The following is a 21,070-nucleotide window of genomic DNA, read 5'->3' on the forward strand; positions in this document are numbered from 1 at the left end:
TTATGTAGAAAATGCCTGTAAAAATCTAATAGCAATTTTTCTATGACACGTTATTGCTGCAATTTTTTTCTATTGTTATTGAAATTACTAATTAATGTGGAAAGCATAACAATTTAGTTAAAAATTGTATTTCCTCTGTTGCAGGTTAAAGAAAAGAGCAACCGTGAAGATCTGAAAACTGATATACAGCACAGAAAAGAAACATTTTATAGGGTAAGCGACAAATATCGAATTAGAGCGCCAAAATTATTTTCAAGTAAAAATAAGCGAATCTCTAATTCATCTTCTAGGAGGCGCCTTCGGACGAGGATTCCGCGGTTTCCTCCGCGCCCGCCTCCCTCTCCCCGCAGCCGCACGCCGACATGTGGGTGAGTACACCAGAGTTAATCGATTCATCAATATATTCAATTCAAAACATAAACATTGAATATAAAATTGAGGTTAATAATTCCCCTGTTATCTTACACCCTGGATTGGTACCTCTCATTTCTACAATAGCTAGTCGCAGTGAGGACTTCTATACGTCATTTTTAATAGTTTTGTGCATATTACAACAATCTACTACGATTACAAAATCAATAAATTTCTAATAGAATACCCAACATACTAATTACTAGTGACATTACTTACTTTTAATGGAGATTTTATTAATTTGCTCTCAACTAAGTCAAGACAGGTAAATATTTTCTACAAATCCTTAGTAGATTTTCACATCGCAGTACGTCCATTGAATATGTTTAAGTAAAAGGCGTAAGGCAATGATAAATATTTATACTTTACGTGACTCAGGTATGTAAAATAATTACCAGATATAAAATAACAGGAAGGGCATGTTATAATTTCATATTGTTATAGTTCAATCGATATAATCGAAGTTTCTTTTCCATTAGTAAGAAATACTGTATCGGGCACATCGACCTTGGACTAGTGCCTATAGAGTAATATGTGCGCATCATTTTAACAGTTAAAATGTCAGCATTGCAATGATCGTATAAACACGTTGTCGCATAGTTAACTATGCTGTGTCTTGCGTCATAACTTGCAATCCATTGTCGTGTAGGGTAACCATGACAGATTTGTTTAGGACTCGTGTGCTATATCGATGGTGGTATGACGTCACGCTTATTTGGTGCTAGGATGGGAGTTATTGGCGAACCTGCGCACGAGTATCATAATATTTAAGGACTAAGCCTATTTAAGGACTGTGTCCTTGTCGATGGAGCCATCTCCAGTTTTTCCCTCCTTTAAACATTTTGTCGGATATTGAATAACATTTTTGCAATGTGTAGCTAAAAGGAAAAACGCCGTTTGTAATTCCAATCTAATTTACAATTTAGAACTTACTTTTTTCATCTTGTTATTTTTATGCTATACCCTAGTTACGTAACCTATAAAAAAGTTTGTATACTGACTCGAAGAATTCCCATGCTACGACTAAATCGTGGACGTCCTAACGCCATGAGTGCCTTGTAAAGTGGCGCCTTGAGGATCTTTACTGTTTATGTCCTTAACCATTTCTATTATATTATTATCTTTTATCTATTATTGCTTTTTATATTAACCATTGTAAATCAATATGTTTATAAACGTTAATTGTTATAATATTATAAATATATAATATGGGCAATACATAAGGAGTCCCACCACTATCTATTTTTTTTACTATCACCTTATCGTGGCTACAGTAAACGCATGTGCGAAGTACACTCGTGCACTTGTCGTTTACCATTCTATAAACGAAATTACTTTTGCATGTTTAAAGATTAAATATAAGTGCCTTATTTTAGTATCGCTAAGATATAATTCTCGCAATATCCCCTCCGCTGCGGCCGTCGCGTGACTTGTGGCCACAGTCGCCAGTACTCTGCGGTGCGTAGTACTCTGCACGCGTAGTATATCATGGTTCTACATGATAGTGTTTAGTGGCGTAATCCTCGCGATAATACCCCCTATGTGTAGTGCCCCCGTGACGTAGTGTATCGTAGCTGTCAGTGTCAGTAAGGCGTGTGCGCTTCGTGTGTGTAGACGTGTGGCGAGTGCCGGGTAGCGGCGACGCGCGCGGCGGCTGCGGCGGCGGAGAGCGCGCGGCTTGCGGACGCGCTGCGCGACGCGCGCGACCAGCTCGAACTAATGGAGTTCCGTCTGCTTGAGCTAGAAGACGCACACCCGGAGAAGGTACGTTAAACTTTTTAAGACATAAGTTTCCGATCTTAACGCCGTACTCATAGTCATGTTGCCGCTAATAGAGCATCTTAGTGTCCATTAAGGGAAGGCACTTATGACTCCGAGCACTGCATCCAGTGTTCTATGTGGCTTTTAAAGCAAATTTGATAACTGTGAATATTTACTCAATTATTTTCCCTTCTGAGTGATGCTTTTGGTGTTGTATTTTTAAATTTCCATGTATAATAGCATAAGTGAAAATTTTGCTAGGGATTAGTAAAGTATTAAGAAAGATGAAACCTTAAAAGACTCGAAGACCTTTACGTAGACGATGTTGCGGGAATTTTCCAATAAATAATACTTGCTAGATTGAAATCTCACATGTTGAGTTACTGACAGTAAATTCAAACTGAAATATTATCGAATTATCTCATAAGTTTCGTGCTTAATCGAATCTTACCTGTTCGTTCATTGTGTCTTGAGCATAGTTTATTAGCGCGCCTAACATTCCTGAGGCGTGAGATAGTGCGCTATAAGAAGGTCGACACAGCAATATGCAGAAACTATGTCATACTTAACATTAGTGTATTATTTCACATTAACTTAACATTTTCATTTATATCAAACTAATATAACTTAGGAAATGGTATAACCAGATATTTATGAAGTGTAAAACCCACATAAACGTAAGTCGTTAGCCAAATAATTGCGGATATTATGTGAAATTACGTGATACATCAATTAAACTGTAGACAGAGAAAATACTGATTAGATAAAAGTTTTACTACTCACACAGATAAAATATCCAAATATCTTATAGTAATCGATTTTATCGAATTATATCTAAGTATAATATCAACCATCTTTCAGTGACTCTTGTCAAAGAAAATCGTACTTCATACTAATATTATAAATGCGAAAGTTTAGATGGATGGATGTTTGTTAGAGTTTTTAGCCTAAACGGCTGAATGGATTTCGATAAAATTTGGTATAGATGTAGAGGATAGTCTGGAAGAACACAAAGGTTACTTAATTTTTTTTTTATTCCACGCGGTCGAAGTCGCGCGCGAAAGCTAATCTACCTATAAACGGTGCAACCATGCTATGGAATGTAAATATTGTGTCATATTGTTTTAATATATTTATTATAATCATGATGTTTACGTTGAATAGTCTGATAGATGAGTGTGATGAACACACCGAAGTCTTCAATGACGTCATCGAATCTGAGTTACTAGCGGGTGCCTTTGATTAAACTATCCAATAACTATTTTGCGATTGTCGATTGTTTCGCAGCCAATTCAACTGTTTAGTCACACAATTAAAAATCGATTAGTGTGTGCACCTCTATATAACCTCATAGGAATTAAAAGAAGACTAAACAGTTGTGCGATAGTTTAGTTTCAAGTGTCACTTTTAATATTATCGTGCGTGAATAGTATTTTTTTTTTGCAGTATTTTATAATATAGTTTTGAAATAAACTCTGTGCACAATACGTGTTGATTTATAATGTCGTAAATCATAAACAAAGCCGCAGTAGATATAATGAATAAGATTAAAATCTACTTTCTAAGGCCTTTAACTTTTGAGACGGGCTGCTTATGAAATGACCCTTGGCATTGAAAAGACTGGATCAGGCTGCTTTAATACAATTAGCAATGCTCTGACCCAGTTACAGGAGTCAGTTCTAACATTACCGAGTTTCCATTGCTAAGACACATGGACAGAAACATAATGTTCTCTTATATACTTCGGATAAACATATAAAAAACACATCGACGACATACACAAACAAAAACACGAGAAACAAAAACATTCTGAAAAACATTGATTCTCGTGTTTTTAATTTATCAAGTAACATCAAGGAAATTCTAAAATTATGGAGGTTAGTGTGAATGAATTTAATTCTCTCATACGAAAGAAATTGTACAAAATAGGAATAAAAGTAGAGACATTAAAAGAATCTGACATGCACACATTAGGTTGGGCACGATTTTGAAATTTAAAGTGCGTCGTTTGCTTCGCCTTGAGACTAAATATTGCGCAAGTTAGTTTAGTGAATCCAATAGGTGTGGCGTTTTTAAAATAAAATCTCTCTGTATACTCTAACATTCCTACTCAGAGACATCTCTTGGTTAAATGGAGTTTAATAATGCATTAGTACCAGAAATCTCCATTAGAGGTTCTTTATTATCTAGTTAAATGACTCAGAGATCGATGTATATTTTGATATTCCCGCTGTTCGTTTGCAAAAAAAACATGTGTATCTTTGTAATTATGTCTACATTTTCTTAATGTGGATTATTTAGATAAGCCAATCGTTTGCCATAAAAATAAAACAATGCAGCAATATGACATCATCTACGTAAAGTAATATGTTACAAAAATATCAAAATAAGGAATGCTTAGTTCATGTGAGTAGGCATTTAGTTACCATGACCATAACTAACACTGCTAACAAACAAAAGCTTGTGATCTTTGAGTATTTAGAATCGGACTAGGCAGAGCCGTCACAAATAAAACTTGCCCTTAGCGAGGGTGTCGAACAGATGACAATTACGTATGTACATATCATGCATACGCGTAAAATTGATACGTTTTTTAAACACAAAATGAACAAACAAGCCAATTTAGTACTAATTGCTAGTTTTATTTGGTAGAGTTGACTTGACTTGGCAGGCGCTTAACAGGTCCTGTCTCTTTAAAGTCAAAGGCTTAGAAACTTATGTTTCCTCATTAGGAGACTAATCTATATCTTTATGTGTCCAGTTAAGTTGTGACGTAACAAGTGTGGGAGTCAACTTAAACGTGATGCTGGAAGGTTACGTACATTCTAACGAAAGGATATCTCACAAGGTTTTTACGCTTTGTTGGTTTTTCTGCGCAGTTTTCATTGATTGTACTAAAATTGAATGCGAGTTGAGATGTCTGTAAAATATTTTATTTTTCTTCGCTGCAGAATAATAAGACTTTTTAGTAATTTTAGTATTGTTAGATTATTGTTTAAATGCTAATAAAAATGTGCATTATATCTGAAATAAATTTTTGCAATCATTATTTTTTTCTGTTATTGTAAGATTCATTGTGGTCTGTGGAGAGGGGGCCTGGTGATCCATCACACAGGGCGCCACCCTAGTTTGGACACCAGTCCCCTGCCCAAGGGGAAACTTAATAAAACCACTGTTTTTTTTAGTAATATAATCTCTACTTCTACAACAGATTTTTCTACGCACGTTGTTTATTTCCTAAGGTCGGTCAAGTAATACTTTGTTTGTAATCGACGAAGCGTTAACGTCCTCTAAATAACAAAAGACAAACTGTGAATTAAACGTCTACAGAAATACCTTGATAGTACTCGAAGGTGCACTTACAAAAACAATGAATCAATCTTACATAGAAAGAAATGTAATTTGTAGACAATTGAATCTTCCGTGTATAACGCTGAATAGATTTTACAAATATTATATAAACATTCTTATAAATGCGAAAGTTTAGACGGATGTTATTTGAGAGTTTAGAGTCTAAACTGCTGAACAGATCTCGATGAAAGGCATAGATAGAGCATAGTCTGGAAGAACACATAGGCTATTTTGCTTTTGTCTTTTTAATTTCGCGGGGACGGAGTCACAGGCGTTCTAGTAATGAATACAGCACCAAGGTTATAACAAGATAATACTATAAATAACCACAAACTAAACACAAAACATATATGTGTTGCATTTAGAATACAGGCAAGAAACGAAAAAGAAAATAAATCTCAGATTTTCTTCCTTGTTTGTTTTCTCAGACTAAAAGCTCAAATCCTATTGAGTTTATCTTTCAACTGGTTCGCGTCCAGTTCACAGTCAGTGAGGTATAGCCAGAATCTATCGTAGCATTTCGGTCTCGCTCTGTCGCCTGTCTTCCGTGCTACCAGTTTGCGCGATAGATTCACACTTAAGCTTGTTGCATCTAAGGTATCAGTTACGTATATTGAGGGCAATATACTGACGTAATTAAACAATTAATGCAGAAGACTCTTAAATAATACCTAAAGATACCTATATAGAAGTGCTATCTTTCGTTGATTTAAAAAAAAACTTATAAAGTAACCTAAATGTTATTCCAGACTGTGTCTTTGCTAATGTTAATCAGTTGTGAAGATTCATCACACACGTGCACATTTTTGCGTTTATAATATTAGTATGATATATGTACTAGTATGTATGGAAATCGGAATTCTACAAAGGACATAAAGATAATGAGATATAAATGTGTAGCGTAGAGTAATATCGACCTCGTTAAAGACATTGTGAGGTTAAAACTTGTTAAACACAGATAGGAAAAAACTACTTCCTTACCGCTAGCCTGGTGATTTTATCTCGCGATATAGCTAATCGTTAACCGTAAAATTGTTTTTGCAACTCGTTCTCAAATGCACTAATTAACGTATGAAGTGAATGTCTTGTTTGTAACATATTGCATTCGCGCAGGCAAGAGGATTGAAATGAAATCTAATTAGACTGTATTTATGTGAACTAGTATGAAATATCTAAAGTAGTTCGTGACGGCCCAACTAACTAGATTAATGTTAGCTTCTTTAACTTCCAAGGTCCTGTCGTCTAAAGACATTTGCTCTATTTGTTTTAAAATTAATACTCGTATATATAAGTACTTATCACCGTTACATTTTGAGTGTAAATTCAGCCTTCACTTGTCTCTTAAAGATTTGACTTTTTGAAGAGGAGGAGATGAGGATATTTCCTCTTCCTATGTGTACCCTCCTCCGCAGATAAAAAAGTAGGCAACATATCTGCTATCGCGAATGTCTATGGACAGCGGTCGCTTATGTTAAAAAGTAGAAATATATTTTTTGTATTATCGTTGTTTAATTTTGATTTTTTCCTTTCCAGGGTGCTAGGGACAACCTAACCGACTCGGATTCGGGCTGCGTGTCCCCCGGCTCCCGGATAAAGGACTCCGCGTCGCCGGAACTCAAGCGAATGGATTCAGGGTACAAGTCCCCTCAGGTGCCAAGCAGCCCCTGCAACCCACGACGGCACCTCGCCACCCCACACGATGACTTCAAGGAGGACTTCGCTAAAGCACAAGTCCTGGCGGAAATCCTGGACAGGAACTCCGAGACCAGTGACTCGTTGAGAAGCAACCCAGTGAAGGATCATTTGGAGCAGATGATATTGAATGCCGCCTCGCCGGAGGACAGAGGCTGCTTGGAGCAGGTTTTAATGCTGTTGTACAACTACCAAGCCCTTAGCAGTTCTGTCAGTGAAGATGAATGTTATCAGGTTCATTTTAATTTCATTTATTTCATTTATTTCATTGCAATAGGAAATCTAATTAAAATTATGAATTCTTAAAGTAGGAGATATAAAATCCATTGTTGAATAATTTACTTCTTCAATAAGTCCATTATATAATATTTCTTTTTAAAAAAATTCCACGTGTCATATTGACAACATTTCACATCCCGTAATTGTCACAAACCCAACCATCCGATACATTTTATTTACATACAATTCAAAAGAAATTAACCGTGTCCGCAGACGAAACCAAAAAGAATCAGCGATCTGAAAACAAAACAAGAAACAGACAGTCCATTGCACAAAACCCATAAAGCGATCGCAACAGTTACACCGTACCAGCAGAAAGGCAAGAGTGAATCACTCGAAAGCCTTTGCATAGAGGAGAGGAAACCAATAAATTTACTGCAAGAAAGTGGAATATTCGAAGGCATTGAAACTGAATGCAAAAGTACTCAAACTGACGTCAACGATAGCTTCGAATGCAGTGGCGAATTGAACACTGAAATACAACGACTGAATAGTATTAGAGAGAAATTAGAGAGGCAAGGAGTTAGAAATAGGACATTAAGTACTAAAGAGGACGGGGAAGGACTAGAGTGCAGGTGTGTGAAGTTGGGGAAGAAACACAAACAGTATTACGAGAGGAGATTAAAGTTTTTAGAAGGGAAGATATCTATATACGAAGCGGCGCAGGACGTTAAGGAAGCTAAGCTAGCACAGAGGCTACAGAAAGAGTTTCTACTCGAAAATAGAATACAGGTGAGTAAATTACGACTTATAACACACAAGTCTTGAGTTGGCACGTTAGACTGAAGAGTATTCTTGCTCCGTACGTGCCAAATCAAAGGCGGTTACTATACAATCTTCAATATTATTGATTTCTTTATTTTGTTGCTAATAAGCTTTGTATAAACGTTAATGAGACATAGTAGACTGTTTATAATTATGACGCATATCAAATACACAGTATCTTAGATCACGACATGATATCAACGTTGTGATGTATTCTACATTGTCTTAGGATAATAAAAGCATCCAATGTCATTGTGTAAAGATTCTAGAAGAGACAATTCTATAGCTTTTTGAATTTAGCGCCTTTGTTTAAGATTTGACATTGTGTTATTTCCACGTATAGTTAATCTTACTTCTTACTATAATAATATTATAAATGCGAAAGTTTAGATGGATGGATGGATGGATGGATAGATGGATGTTTGTTAGAGTTTGTAGCCTAAACGGCTAAAGGGATCTCGATAAAATTTGGCATAGATGTAGAAGATAGTCTAGAAGAACACATAGGCTATATGCTTTTGTTTTTTTTTTATTCCGGGCGGACGGAGTCGCGGGCAAAAGCTAGTCATCTATATTTCTATAATAATAAATAGAAGATATTTGTTATTATGTATTGAAAAAACTCAAAAACTAATAGTCCTATTTCAAAAATTCTCTCAAAATCAAAAAAGCTACGTTATCACTAAGTAACATAGGCTATATTTATGATTCTTTTATATCACGCGGATGAAGTCGCGGGCAACAGCTAGTCTAATAAATGTGTTATTCAATTTTAAATGTAGTACCAACTTTGTTAGCAAGTGTCACGTTAGGCGTAGACATTACCAAGCAAGTTAATGAAGTATTGAATTATTCCGGATATCCATATGAAGGTAGAGACAATAGGTTCACTGCACTTCCGGTCAACGTGACGTATTCTGTGACGTCATATTTACTGTTATATTTCGAGACTGGGTATTAACTAGTGGCCACTAACAATTTGGGTTGGAACCTTTTATTTGAATTACTAATCTGACTATCTTAGTCATTTTTATTGTCACAATTATGATATAGATTGTAGATTACGCTAGTTTATGGATTTTTTTAAACATTTTTGATAATCCTCAATTTGGTTTCGATTTAGCTTGACGATGGCAGTAGCGTTTGTAAAACTTATTCCAGGACGTTTGAATAATTCCTGTAGTACGTTTTATATTTTTCAGATTTTCTGCCATTTACGTACATTTTTCTTGTAAAGACTGATATATGTTGTGTGCAGGAGTTGGAGAGTGAGCTAGGAGAGCTGCAGGACAAGTACGAGCGGCTGGAGGAGGAGTGCTGTGAGCTGGAGGAGATCGAGAATGACACGCGATTGCACTGGCAACAGTAAGTTATACCCCAGCTCTTCAAGTCTGTGATAGGATATGGTTTACGCAGAGATTAAAATAATGGATAAAGCGTAGTTGACATTTCACTTGAGAAATTTTTACATGCTTACCCTATCTATTAATAAAATCTCAAAACAGCATGTCAATGTAATTATTTAAATGAATTGCCAATAGGTGTCACTAAATCATATTCAGTTTTTTTTTATGACAAAAGATGGAGCTTGTTATAATTTTATATTATTATTAGTTTTCGCCCGCGACTTCGTCAGCGTGGAATAAAATAATAAAAGTGAGTAGCCTATGTGTTCTTCCAGACTATCCTTGTATGTCAAATTTTATCGAGATCTGTTCAGCCGTTTAGGCTACAAACACTAACAAACATCCATCCATCGATCCTTACAATTAGCGATGTCGCTTGTTGAATTTGTCAAAATGTATAGAAATGAATAATGTGAAGCTTGTCACTTAACGAATGTTATTGTCAGTTCCAAACATTTTTGATTAGTCGATCAGCGATGCCATAGCCAAATGTTACTTTGTCTAAGGGAATACTCACTCCTAACGAAGTTCTTGATAAGATATTTGTGGATTTGACTATAGATAGGATATTCGTGTTTTCAGACTAGAGATGGACTATGAGTTGTGCACTGCGCAGCTGCGCGACATGACTGAGCAGCGCGAGTGCTCGCGGGCGCAGGCCGAGCGGCTGATGGCGGAACTCAGCCAGCGAGAGTGCGCACTTAAGGCCAGAGAGGTAAGCACTAATTTTAATAATAAATACAACACACGATACATAATAACAAAGCGACATTGAAAATGCCATGTCTGTAGCAATCATCTTTCACTGCTATGTAGGTCGCAAGGATAGTTGAGTAGTGCAAAAGGGACACCTCATTTATGGTTTATGATAATAGTTTTATGGTAATTTCTTGACAATTCAAAGAATGTTATTCGAATTACATACGAATTGTTAAATAACTACCTATTGGTGGCAGAAAATCAACACTATAAATAACTTATGTAACTAAAAAACGGAGAAGCAAAGGCTGAGAATTTGGCTTACGGTAACTAAAACGTCAATCAAATGTCTCCTACGTTGCGTATACACTGTTATTGTCGATAAATTACTAATATTTCACTCTTACATAAAGTTCTAACAGTGGTAGAGCCCACTTTAACATTTTCGTACATCAGAGTCGCTATGCAATAATGCAATACCACAATCACATAAGACAAGCGTGTATGCAATTGTGGATGTCTATGCAACGGTCGTTTCGCCTTTTCATTGTATTCAGGTGGCCGTTAGATCATTTATCAGTTAGATTATAAGGATAATCTAATCTAACTTCTAACTAATATTATAAATGCGAAAGTTTAGATGGATGGATGTTTGTTAGAGTTTGTAGCCTAAACGGCTGAACGGATTTCAGTAAATTTGTTACATACTAGCTGTTTTCGTGCGGCTTCATCCGCATGACACTGTAAAAACTTTATTTTATTGTTTACATTTGTCAAATTATCAATAGCAAATGTCAAAACTACATGTCATGACCTTGACAATCTTGCTTCCTTGATGTTGGCAGCAACTTATTGGTCTCTTTCCCACATTAGGGTTTTTATCCAAAATATTTGCCCCCTAAGTTTAATGGCGTGAAAATATATAGTCTAAAGCGTGACGTTAGTTTAGGGCTTTTCATTAAAAAAAATAATTATTCAAAAATATGCTGTAATCGCTGACATCTTAGGCAACAAAGTAGTGTGTGTTTACGCTTTATTATAATAGTATAGATGTAGAGGACAGTCTGGAAGAACACATAGTCTACTCCCTTTTGTTTTTTTAATTCCACGCGGACGGAGTCGCGAACGAAAGCTAGTATAGAATATATGTTTTGGTGTTATCTGAAGTGTTTGTGCCGCAGAGCGAGCTGACGTCGCGGCTGCAGGGGCTGGAGCGCGCGGTGCCGGCGCTCATCGTGTGGAACGTGATGCAGGCGCTCGACGCGCAGCTCTCACCTAACGGAAAGGTTATTTTTCTCAACACATTCTCACAAAACACTCAATAAATTCACTCTCATATATTCTATAGGGTTTGGTTGTCAGGTTTTAGTCCTCCAGTACTTTCTTTCCATCTACCTTTCTACCTTTACAGGTCTCTACATTCATATATTGAATGTTGAGGCATGATTTTTCTAAATTTACTTTGTTAATCTATATTTTACAATCTATTAAAAGCCGATTCATGCTTGTCTTTCACAAGTTATACAGCCTTACAAATAGATGCAAAGGTATAAAGTTACACTTAGGAATAAACAGAGTATATGCAAAAATTTGTAGTAATATTTGCTTATATACAGTTTATTTCAAAATTTAATTTTATACCGCGTTTATTTGTAAGGCTGATATTGCGTTATTAAAGAAATTTTGTTTGTTTTTAATGTCAGTAGACTTTTCTTGATTTCCCAATACTTTTGGTAATCATTCTAAGTATGTTTTAAAAAGTATGTGTTAGGATGTAGGCGATACGACAATACTCGAATTCTGGGATTCGAAACCGTAACCATGATCTCTAGATCGGATTCCCTGAAACATTAGACTATTGATGTTTCAAAAATAGTTCAGTTTTAAATAAAATGTATCAAAGTATTCATTTGTGACGGATTTTTTCTAGCGTGTGCTAATGTCCCGCATGGGCCCGTTGAGTGAGGACAAGAAGTCGGCCATCGCCGGTTTCAGGAAGGAGGCGACGAGCGCCGACGCGCTGCTGCCCTACTGCAACCCCTTCACCTCCACTCTGGAGACGCAGATCAATCTGTAAGTTAATATATGTAGAAATCATCATCATCAACTTGCCCTTATCAGCACAGCTCTTCCATACATTTCTATCAGCCGTCATATCTAATTCCACTCCCTTCTTAAGCATATTTCCACACAATCCATCCATACTTTCTTCGGTCTTCCTCTACCTTTGTAACCATTCACATTTAGTCTTAACACTTTCTGTTTTGTCCCCATCATCTCGTCGCATAACATGTCCCTACCACCTTTTGCTTCTCAATTTCTCCACCACTGGCGCTACTTTCAAATTTCCTCTAATATACAAATTCTTTACTGTATTCATTCTTGTCACATCACACATCTATCTTAATACGTGGAAATCATTTCGTTTAATTATATCTATACTAATATTTCTGTAATGCACTTTTGTACAACTGAGAAAATTGGCGGTGTTATAAATTTCCTTCGACACTTTTAACAAATAATCAATTGGGTAGTTATTTGTTGCGTAATATAAAAATGATAACATAAAAGTTGTTACTCAAGTCTCGTTTACATAAAGCTAAATAACAGCTTTAGAGTTTAACATTCTTAGACTCTCCAATTGTACACAAAATTGAATACATTCCATAGGTCATTATAAATCACGATAATCACGACTAATAGTTACATTTCTAAAACAGATTATTAGAAGAGAAGAGTGAGTTAGAGAAGAAGGCGAAAGCAGTGAAGGATTCGTTCGAGAAGAAAGTGAGAGTTCTAGAAGAGCAGCTGGCGAGCGCGCGCCGCCAGCGCAGCGCCGCGGAGTGCGGGGCCGACGTGAAGCGCGAGAGGATAGAAGAAAGGATAGAGCAGTTGGAGAAGAAAGTAAAAGAAGAGAAGGAGGCTGCCAGTGTTAGTATAAAGAAGTAGATATAGATTAGTTTACAATATGGAGTTTATTGTAACGTTTATGCTTATACTTAACTAGCTATTCCTGTGCGACTTCATCCGCATAAAATTATGAAAATTCAATTTTATTGTTTACATTTGTCAAATTATCAATAGCAAATGTCAAACTGACATGACATGACAAACCTTGGCAGTCTTGTTTCCTTGATGTTGGCAGCAACTTATAGTCTCTTTCCCACATTAGGGTTTTTATGCGAAATATTTACCCCTAAGTTTAATGGCGTGAAAATATATAGCCTAAAACGTGACGTAAGTGTAGGGCTCTTTATTAAAAAAAGATTTTTTCAAAAATACGCTGTAATTGCTGACATCTTAGGCAACAAAGTAGTGTGTGTTTACGCTTTATTATAATAGTATAGATATAGTTACAAAACCGTTTTAGTCAATTGTTACAGTTCATTATTGTATTTTGCTTATAATTTTGTTTTGTTTAATGTGATGATGATGATAATTGTAACATTTCGCAGAAGCCGATGGACGTGGGCACGAGCGCGCGGCTGCAGCAGCTGGCGGCCAGCGAGCAGGAGCTGCGCGCGCGCGTGGCGGAGCTGGAGCGGCGCGAGGCGGCCTACCTGGAGATGCTGGCGCAGGCCGACGACATGTGGGCCGAGATGGAGGGCGGCTACAAGAAGAGGATACAGGACTCCCGCGCCACGGAGACGCACCTCAAGGGAACGGTATGTATTTAAACTCGATATGTTATTCACAGATAAATAAGCTTTCTTGTGGTAGAAACCCGATAATCGGCCCAGTGGTTTTTGAATTATTCCAATTCATACAAAAATACATTCAAAAAATCTTCCCTCTTTATAATATTAGTATTAAATTAAAGAATAAATTGACCTCCTGTAACCACAGAATTTTTAAAATCTTAATATTTGTATTCTATCAAAAATAAATCCTTAAGTGCAAGCATAATCCCCCGTTTTGATTAATTTTCTTTTTCTGTGTTCAAATTCAATTTCGTTTTTAATATGTTTAGGATAGGATAGTATTAATAATAGTTAAAACAAATCGATTCGTATACAAAAAGATTCAATCACTATGAAACGTTAAATTCCAGATAAAAAAATTAGAGAGTGAGAAGGAGCAGAACAAGAAGAGTATAGAGCCGCTAAAGAAGAAGCTGCGAGAGGTAGAAGAGTCGGAGTCCGCGCTGCGCATCTCGCTGGAGAAGTCTGAGCGGGACGCGCGCGCGCTGCGGGCGCACAACGCCAGCCTCAGCGCCGCCTGCACTAAAGCAGAGATAGACGCGAGCAAATCTGAAGCCGCTTTTAAAGCTCTTGATGCCAAATTTAAGGTAAGAAACATAATTTTCATCATTATCTTCACCAGCTCACTATACGTCCCCACCGATGTGCTCAGAATAGGTTTCATCACCCCTTAGGGTAGGCCCTAAGGGGTGACTAGCACATAGTCAACCGCGCTGCACTGAGGGTTGGTTGACTTCACACATCTTTTAGTTTTTTCGTCGATATGTTCAGACATCGCGATGTTTTCCTTCACCGTAAGAACGTTTACGTTTTATTATATTAGCTGTTCCCGTGCGGCTTTATCCGCAGTAAATTATGAAAATTTTATTTCATTGTTCACATTTGTCAAATTGTCAATAGCAAATGTCAAACTGACATGACATATCAAACCTTGGCAATCTTGTTTCCTTCATGTTGGTAGCAACTTATGGTCTCTTTCTCACATTAGGGATTTTATCCAAAATATTTACACCCTAAGTTTAATGGCGTGAAAATATATAGCCTAAAGCGTGACACAATTGTAGGGCTCTTTATAAAAAAATAATTATTCAAAAATATGCTGTAATTGCTGACATCTTAGGCAACAATGAAGTATTTTTTATAATAAGTATAGAAATATAGAAGTAAAAATATATTTCATCATCTCAGTTATTACTCCCTTCTTGATCTCTTTATAGATTTACTTATCTACATCCATACTAATATCTGATGTTTCTCGTGTCTAATACAATATTGACTTAGTTAATTCGCAAATTTAATGAATTTCCTTGAAACCTTCACAGAGGGAGATAGACCAACTGCGCAGAATGAACAAGCAGTTGGACGAGGATTTAAAGAGTCACAAAGAAGTGTCGCGCAAGTCCGAGGTCAGCTTCATTGGGGACCTGGACTGCATCAGGAAAGAACTGAACAGAGCGTGCAAGAACAACCAAGAACTAGAAGTGACTAATAGTGAATTGAGGGAGGAGGTAAGATTATGATTTTTAAGGCACTTTTTGTTGAAAATGTATTAAAAGACATATCTGTCAATAAATGGACGGATGGAATATAAAATTACATTTATCTTTTGATTAGGAAAGTAATATAGAAAATAATTTTAAAAAATTAACTGTGTTTTGAAACCATAAAGTTAAAATTATTAGAGTAAGGGCCTGTCCCACCACTGACTGATAGAGGCTCAGATAGCTTAAAAATGACGTCACTGTCAGATAAGGGAACAAAATCCGATAATTCCTTCACACATTTAACACGTACGATTTTTATCAGACAATTTACTATTCGGTGGGACAGGCCCTAAAAGTAGTATTGTAGATTAAATTCAAAATAATTAGATGTTGCGTGTATTGTTACATTTATATCTTAACGTAATACATTTATGTTTTTTTTAACTTTAGCATTTCAAGTAGAATTCAGTACTTAGTTTGTGTCATTGGGTAGCTTCGGTGTTGTTATTTATGTTTTAAAAAATGGGAATAGCTTTTTAATACCGCGGGATGCGTTTTAAAAAATATTAATGGTTGTCAGTAACTCTAACAAGATAATATATCCAAAAACCATCACTATTTTACATTAATTAATAATGCTTCGCGGTTAAAGGCTTTGCTTGCACGATTGCTTTCGCGTTCACTCCTATATAGTGCATAGAAGAATTGCATGGAAGAAGATTATACGAGACGTATGTTCTAGGTGGAATCTCTGGAAAAGCAGCTAGCGTTAACACAGAAAGCTCTCAGTCAGTGCAAGAGGAAATGCGATGAAAAACTAAAAACATTAAGCCACGAATTGTCAATAAAAACAGAGGAACTGGAAGAGATGAGAAGCGAATCTATGAGGCAATTCCACGCGTCCAGAGTGGATCTGAAGCCGGAGAGAACTGAATACGTGGACGAAGGCTATTCGATATACAATGCTGTACCAAAGAAGACTGATTACGGAAGAATGCACCATAGCATGAGCTTCATAACGTCGGAATCGCGTTGCAGCTGCCCCGCGATGAGGAGTCAACTGGTCGGACAATTGATAGAGGATCTATTTGATAGAATGCATAATACGACAGACGATGATTTAAGTACATTGTGTGAGGAGATAGGGTCTACTGAAGTGACTGTGGATACTAAAGCCAAGATCACCAATTATCTTCTGATGGCGATCTCCAAGGAGCTCATCAGATCGATAGGAGACGCGGATGCGAAGACCGAAACAGAGGTAAGTGTGTTTTGATATTTATGTGACTAATTTTGTAACTTACACCATACATGTCTCTAATTTTAACTAACGGTTGAGGTTTAGACATGTCTAAAAATTCTATTATCACTGCACGCAAAATCGTTTTAATTTTTAAAGTTTTATCGATTTGGAAATTAAGCGTTCTTCGATCATCTGTTAAAATATATTACATCGTTCCATCATCGATAACACATTTTGATTACATTATATTAAAACGACTGCTTTAGCAGATGAATTAATAAAACCAATACTTTTCTGCACAAACATTATTCGTTAGTGAAATGTTTATGTCGTATTCTTTCTACACTCAGCACAGCACAATCATATTACAGCTAGAAGTCCAATTATACTTTAGTTAGTATATAAACTTTACTGGTAATGGAAGATACAGAAATATGTTACTATAAAATAAATTATCTGATAAGTCTCAAGTCATTTAGCATAAAAACGCAAAAATTATTTCACCTATGAAGTCGGCTGAACTAAATTGAAATGTTGTGCTTTTTTCCTTCTTTAGCACCTACCTTTTTTCATTAGCCTACATATACCACTAGGCGTAACACTCCATTATGACCCCTAAAATTAAATTATCAAAACCTTGATTGACAAAGATAGATTATAGATTCTAGTATTTGCAGGCACTTATTCTAGAATTGTCTGCACTAAATATGTCGTCTATTCTCTTTTAAGAAATTAGAAATAAATAAAAGAATTAACTCAAAATTTATGTCTTTTTGTGTTTTTATCATAATATATATAAATACAATATATATATATAAATATATATAAATAAATATTATTTTCGAGAAAATACTACTAATTCAATTCGCATCACAATAGAATGGAAATAAAAGAGATAGAACGTCTTTTTGTCCCATCTCAAATTGTAAACATACAAAATTTCAAGCGTAATTTCACAAAATATACATTTTGAGTTAATTCTTTTCATGAATAAAGGTGCTATATCGTGTGGATACAATTGACGTGTGTTGTAGGAATGGCGACGTGGTCTGACGTCACAGTCGGGTAGTGTGCGGGGCGGCGCGGGGGCGGCGGGGGTGGCGGGGAACGCGGGCGTGGTGCGCGGCGCGGCGCGCCTCGCGAGCGTCAGTTGCGCGTGCGCCGCGGCACGGCTTTGTGCTGCCGCGCCTGCGCTCGCTGATACTGTCAACGTCTGTCAGGAGGTACAGAGCATGTTTGTTGACATTTTAAGTCCAAGTAATCAATAATTTCATTAAGAACGCGCGCACAACTTTGACTAAACTATCGCATAACTGTTTGTCTCGCTTTGATGCCTATGAGATTATATGGAGGTGCGCACACTTGATATTTAGTTGGAGAACTAAACAGTTGGGCTGCGAAAGAATCGCACAACTGTGTGCGATTGTTTAGTCAATGATGAAATTTGACATAAGAGGATAGTCTGGAAGAACACATAGGCTGCTTATTGTTTTTAATTTCAGGGGATCGAAAGCTAGTGTGTAAATAAAAGATAAAATTAAATAGATAATTTCATTAAATTGTTTTATTTTCCAGGAAGTTTTAGAGCATGGAGACGTTAAAATAATGGAGGAGCAACTAGCGAACGCCATAGAGAATATTGTTGTAAGTATATCTTGTATTATCTTTCCTTTTAAGGTCCCACTAGGGGGCCATAGACATTTTTAATTTTAATAATATTTCTTGATTTGTTTTTTTTTTGTTGCAGAATTGTCCGTCGTGTGCGTTGGGTACAAACTCAATAGTTTGGAGCACGGACGTATAGCGTCGTACTTCTTGTTGTGTAAGTTGATTTGTATAATTTATGGCTCCAACGTAAACGGTCCTAACTCACAAGTTTGTGTTTCTCATAAACTGGAGTTAGGATCGCTTGTTGGCGATGTATTGTATCTTTTTGATACATTTTTAATAGTTTATAGATTTTTTAAATTAGGGTATAAGTTTTGGGTTTTATTCTTTTTAAAAAAAATCTTTTTTTCTTTAATAAATCTTACTATCGTTGCTAGATTAATTTTATCTGCATATTCTCCGCGCGCTTTTTACTGTTGATTAAATTAGATTGCGTTTACATGTTTTAATGTTATTTGTTTGTTTCAGGTGTTTATCTCCACCGACCTCAATCTGGTGCCTTCGTAGTGTAGCGTGTGTAAATACTGTACCATACTGAGCTAACTCTACGTCATATCCGATAGTTATCGAATTATTTATATAAGCTGTAGCGCATATCGAACAAATCGTACCTTCATATCGATTTTAAGTCGAATTTTAAATGTTTCTCGGATTTTTTTCTAATTGTAACTTTCCGTGCCAATTGTTTTGACATTATGTAAATAACATGTTATTTTATCTGTGAAACATTTTTATTTTTTAATAACGAATCGAATGATTGTAATTCATTATTAATTTTTTAATAACGAAAAGATGAATTTCATTGAATTAAATGATTATTTAAAATTTATTTGATCTTTTTTTTAATTCCCTTATTATTATTTGACAGTTTGACTCTAGTTAGTTAAATCTAGTTTCACTAGGACAGTTTTCAGTATGTAATTTTGTATAGTTAACATGTAAATTTATTTTAGTAATTGTTTAAACATTAGAATTTTTATTTGCTTTAAATTGAGTATTTAAACTGAATAATGGTAACACAAAAAGCACATAAAACTGATCACTATAAGACGCGCACATATTTGACTAAGCATCGCAAGACTGTTTAGTCTCGCTTTGTATGAGTTTATATGGAGGTGCGCAACTCGATTTTTAGTTGTGCAACTAAACAGATGAATTAGCTACGAAACAATCTCACAACGTCGTGCGATAGTTTAGTCAAATGTGCGCCTTGGACAGTATATGTTTCAGCTAGCATTTTGTTTTATCATACAAGAGGATATTGTTAGTTCACAAAATTGCCAATTGCCATATGATCTTTGTATGGCTATAAGTCGGAATGAAACAAATATATCATTTCCAAGCAACATCTATCCATATAAGAGCGGGTGCACTTATTTGACTAAACTATCGCACGACAGTCGTGCGATAGTTTAGTCAAAGTAATTTAGATAACAAGAATCAAAGTGAGATTAAACTGTTATGCGATAATTTTTAATCAAATGTGTGCGCGCGCTCTAAAAGAGAACAGCGGCACATCTTTTGACTATGTTAAATTTAAATAAAAATTTATATAATCCGTTTAATATTTTTGGCCTTTTTTGATAATCTCCTTGGTCATTTTTCTAAATGGAATCGTTAAAAAAGAATTGACACGACACGCTGTTATCAATTCTGACATTAGGCATCAAAAATTAATTCAGAATGTGATATAAATTTTTCCATTTTTTAATAAACTACAAAATGACATCGATAGAAAGTTGAACGGTTCCGTATATTTTATTTCTTTTCCAACAGATAATCGGATCATTTACCTGCTGTCGAAGTTCGGAAAAAAATAAAAAATGCAATCAAGTTCAGACTGTTAAGAAGAATTATCATAAAGATTGCATTCCAAAGTATTAACTATGTCACTAGATGAAACAAAAACGTTGCAATCACAGATATTATTTGGTTCCTCGCAATGCTCCTGCAGTAGTTGTGAATCAGTATTCTGTTTTGCTAAAAGAAATAGAGAATTAAACAAATGCCATTGCCCTACATGTGAAGAGTTAAGTACATGCCTATACATTACAAAAAACAATGACGCAACCTGCTACGAAAACTTAAAAGTACCTTCAACAGAAAATCAACCCCGTCTTGTAACAAAAGATTCGGTACATAAAAAAAGTCATAAAAGAACAAAGATTGAAAACAAAAACATCGTAAGTATAAGACTTTTTAAAAGAAATGTCATATTGCAAGCTAAACCGCAATGTTGCGAAAACCCAGTAAAGACCAAAAGTGTTAATAATCAGAATACAAATGAAAACGACGTAAGAGAATATTCGCCTATTACATATATCGTTAACAAAGTACTAACTACATACAATGATATATCACTCAAAGATATTATAGATAAAATTAAAAAAGTATACAAAGCTTGCAGTTGTAAAGTATGCGACTGTGTTGCGAACGATGCAAATGTGTGCAAATGCAAACCATGCGAATGTATCGAATGTAGAAGTTATTTAAAAGGCAACGACGAGGAAAAATCCAATAACCTTTGCAGTTATTATCAAGTCAACAATGAGGTCAAAGAAACTCCCAGTGGTTATAATCGTAGAAACATCAACGATACATTAAAATTAC

The 21,070-nt window shown here is 35.8% G+C and overlaps 1 protein-coding gene across 4 annotated transcripts in view; it reads left to right on the forward strand.

Moving 5' to 3' along the window:
- The window catches only part of LOC106105730 (myosin-7), a 96,071-nt gene extending 75,462 nt beyond the window's left edge, over positions 1-20,609 (forward strand). For 2 of the 4 annotated variants that reach the window (XM_013286158.1, XM_013286161.1), the window contains 18 exons: positions 145-213; positions 291-368; positions 2,026-2,175; positions 7,057-7,449; positions 7,708-8,226; positions 9,518-9,624; positions 10,248-10,380; positions 11,546-11,650; positions 12,295-12,437; positions 13,085-13,295; positions 13,820-14,029; positions 14,416-14,652; positions 15,388-15,573; positions 16,292-16,810; positions 17,827-18,015; positions 18,368-18,436; positions 18,540-18,614; positions 18,929-19,226. In XM_013286158.1, the coding sequence (XP_013141612.1) occupies positions 145-213; positions 291-368; positions 2,026-2,175; positions 7,057-7,449; positions 7,708-8,226; positions 9,518-9,624; positions 10,248-10,380; positions 11,546-11,650; positions 12,295-12,437; positions 13,085-13,295; positions 13,820-14,029; positions 14,416-14,652; positions 15,388-15,573; positions 16,292-16,810; positions 17,827-18,015; positions 18,368-18,436; positions 18,540-18,596 (3,375 nt within the window). In that variant the 3' untranslated portion in view covers positions 18,597-18,614; positions 18,929-19,226. Of the gene's footprint in view, positions 1-144; positions 214-290; positions 369-2,025; positions 2,176-7,056; positions 7,450-7,707; positions 8,227-9,517; positions 9,625-10,247; positions 10,381-11,545; positions 11,651-12,294; positions 12,438-13,084; positions 13,296-13,819; positions 14,030-14,415; positions 14,653-15,387; positions 15,574-16,291; positions 16,811-17,826; positions 18,016-18,367; positions 18,437-18,539; positions 18,615-18,928; positions 19,227-20,236 lie in introns of those variants that run through there. The other 2 variants (XM_013286159.1, XM_013286162.1) reach the window with 2 other exon arrangements.
- The last annotated feature ends 461 nt before the right edge of the window (positions 20,610-21,070 follow it).

Source organism: Papilio polytes, unplaced genomic scaffold (assembly GCF_000836215.1).
Source record: "Papilio polytes unplaced genomic scaffold, Ppol_1.0 DF822733.1, whole genome shotgun sequence".
NCBI lineage: Eukaryota > Metazoa > Arthropoda > Insecta > Lepidoptera > Papilionidae > Papilio > Papilio polytes.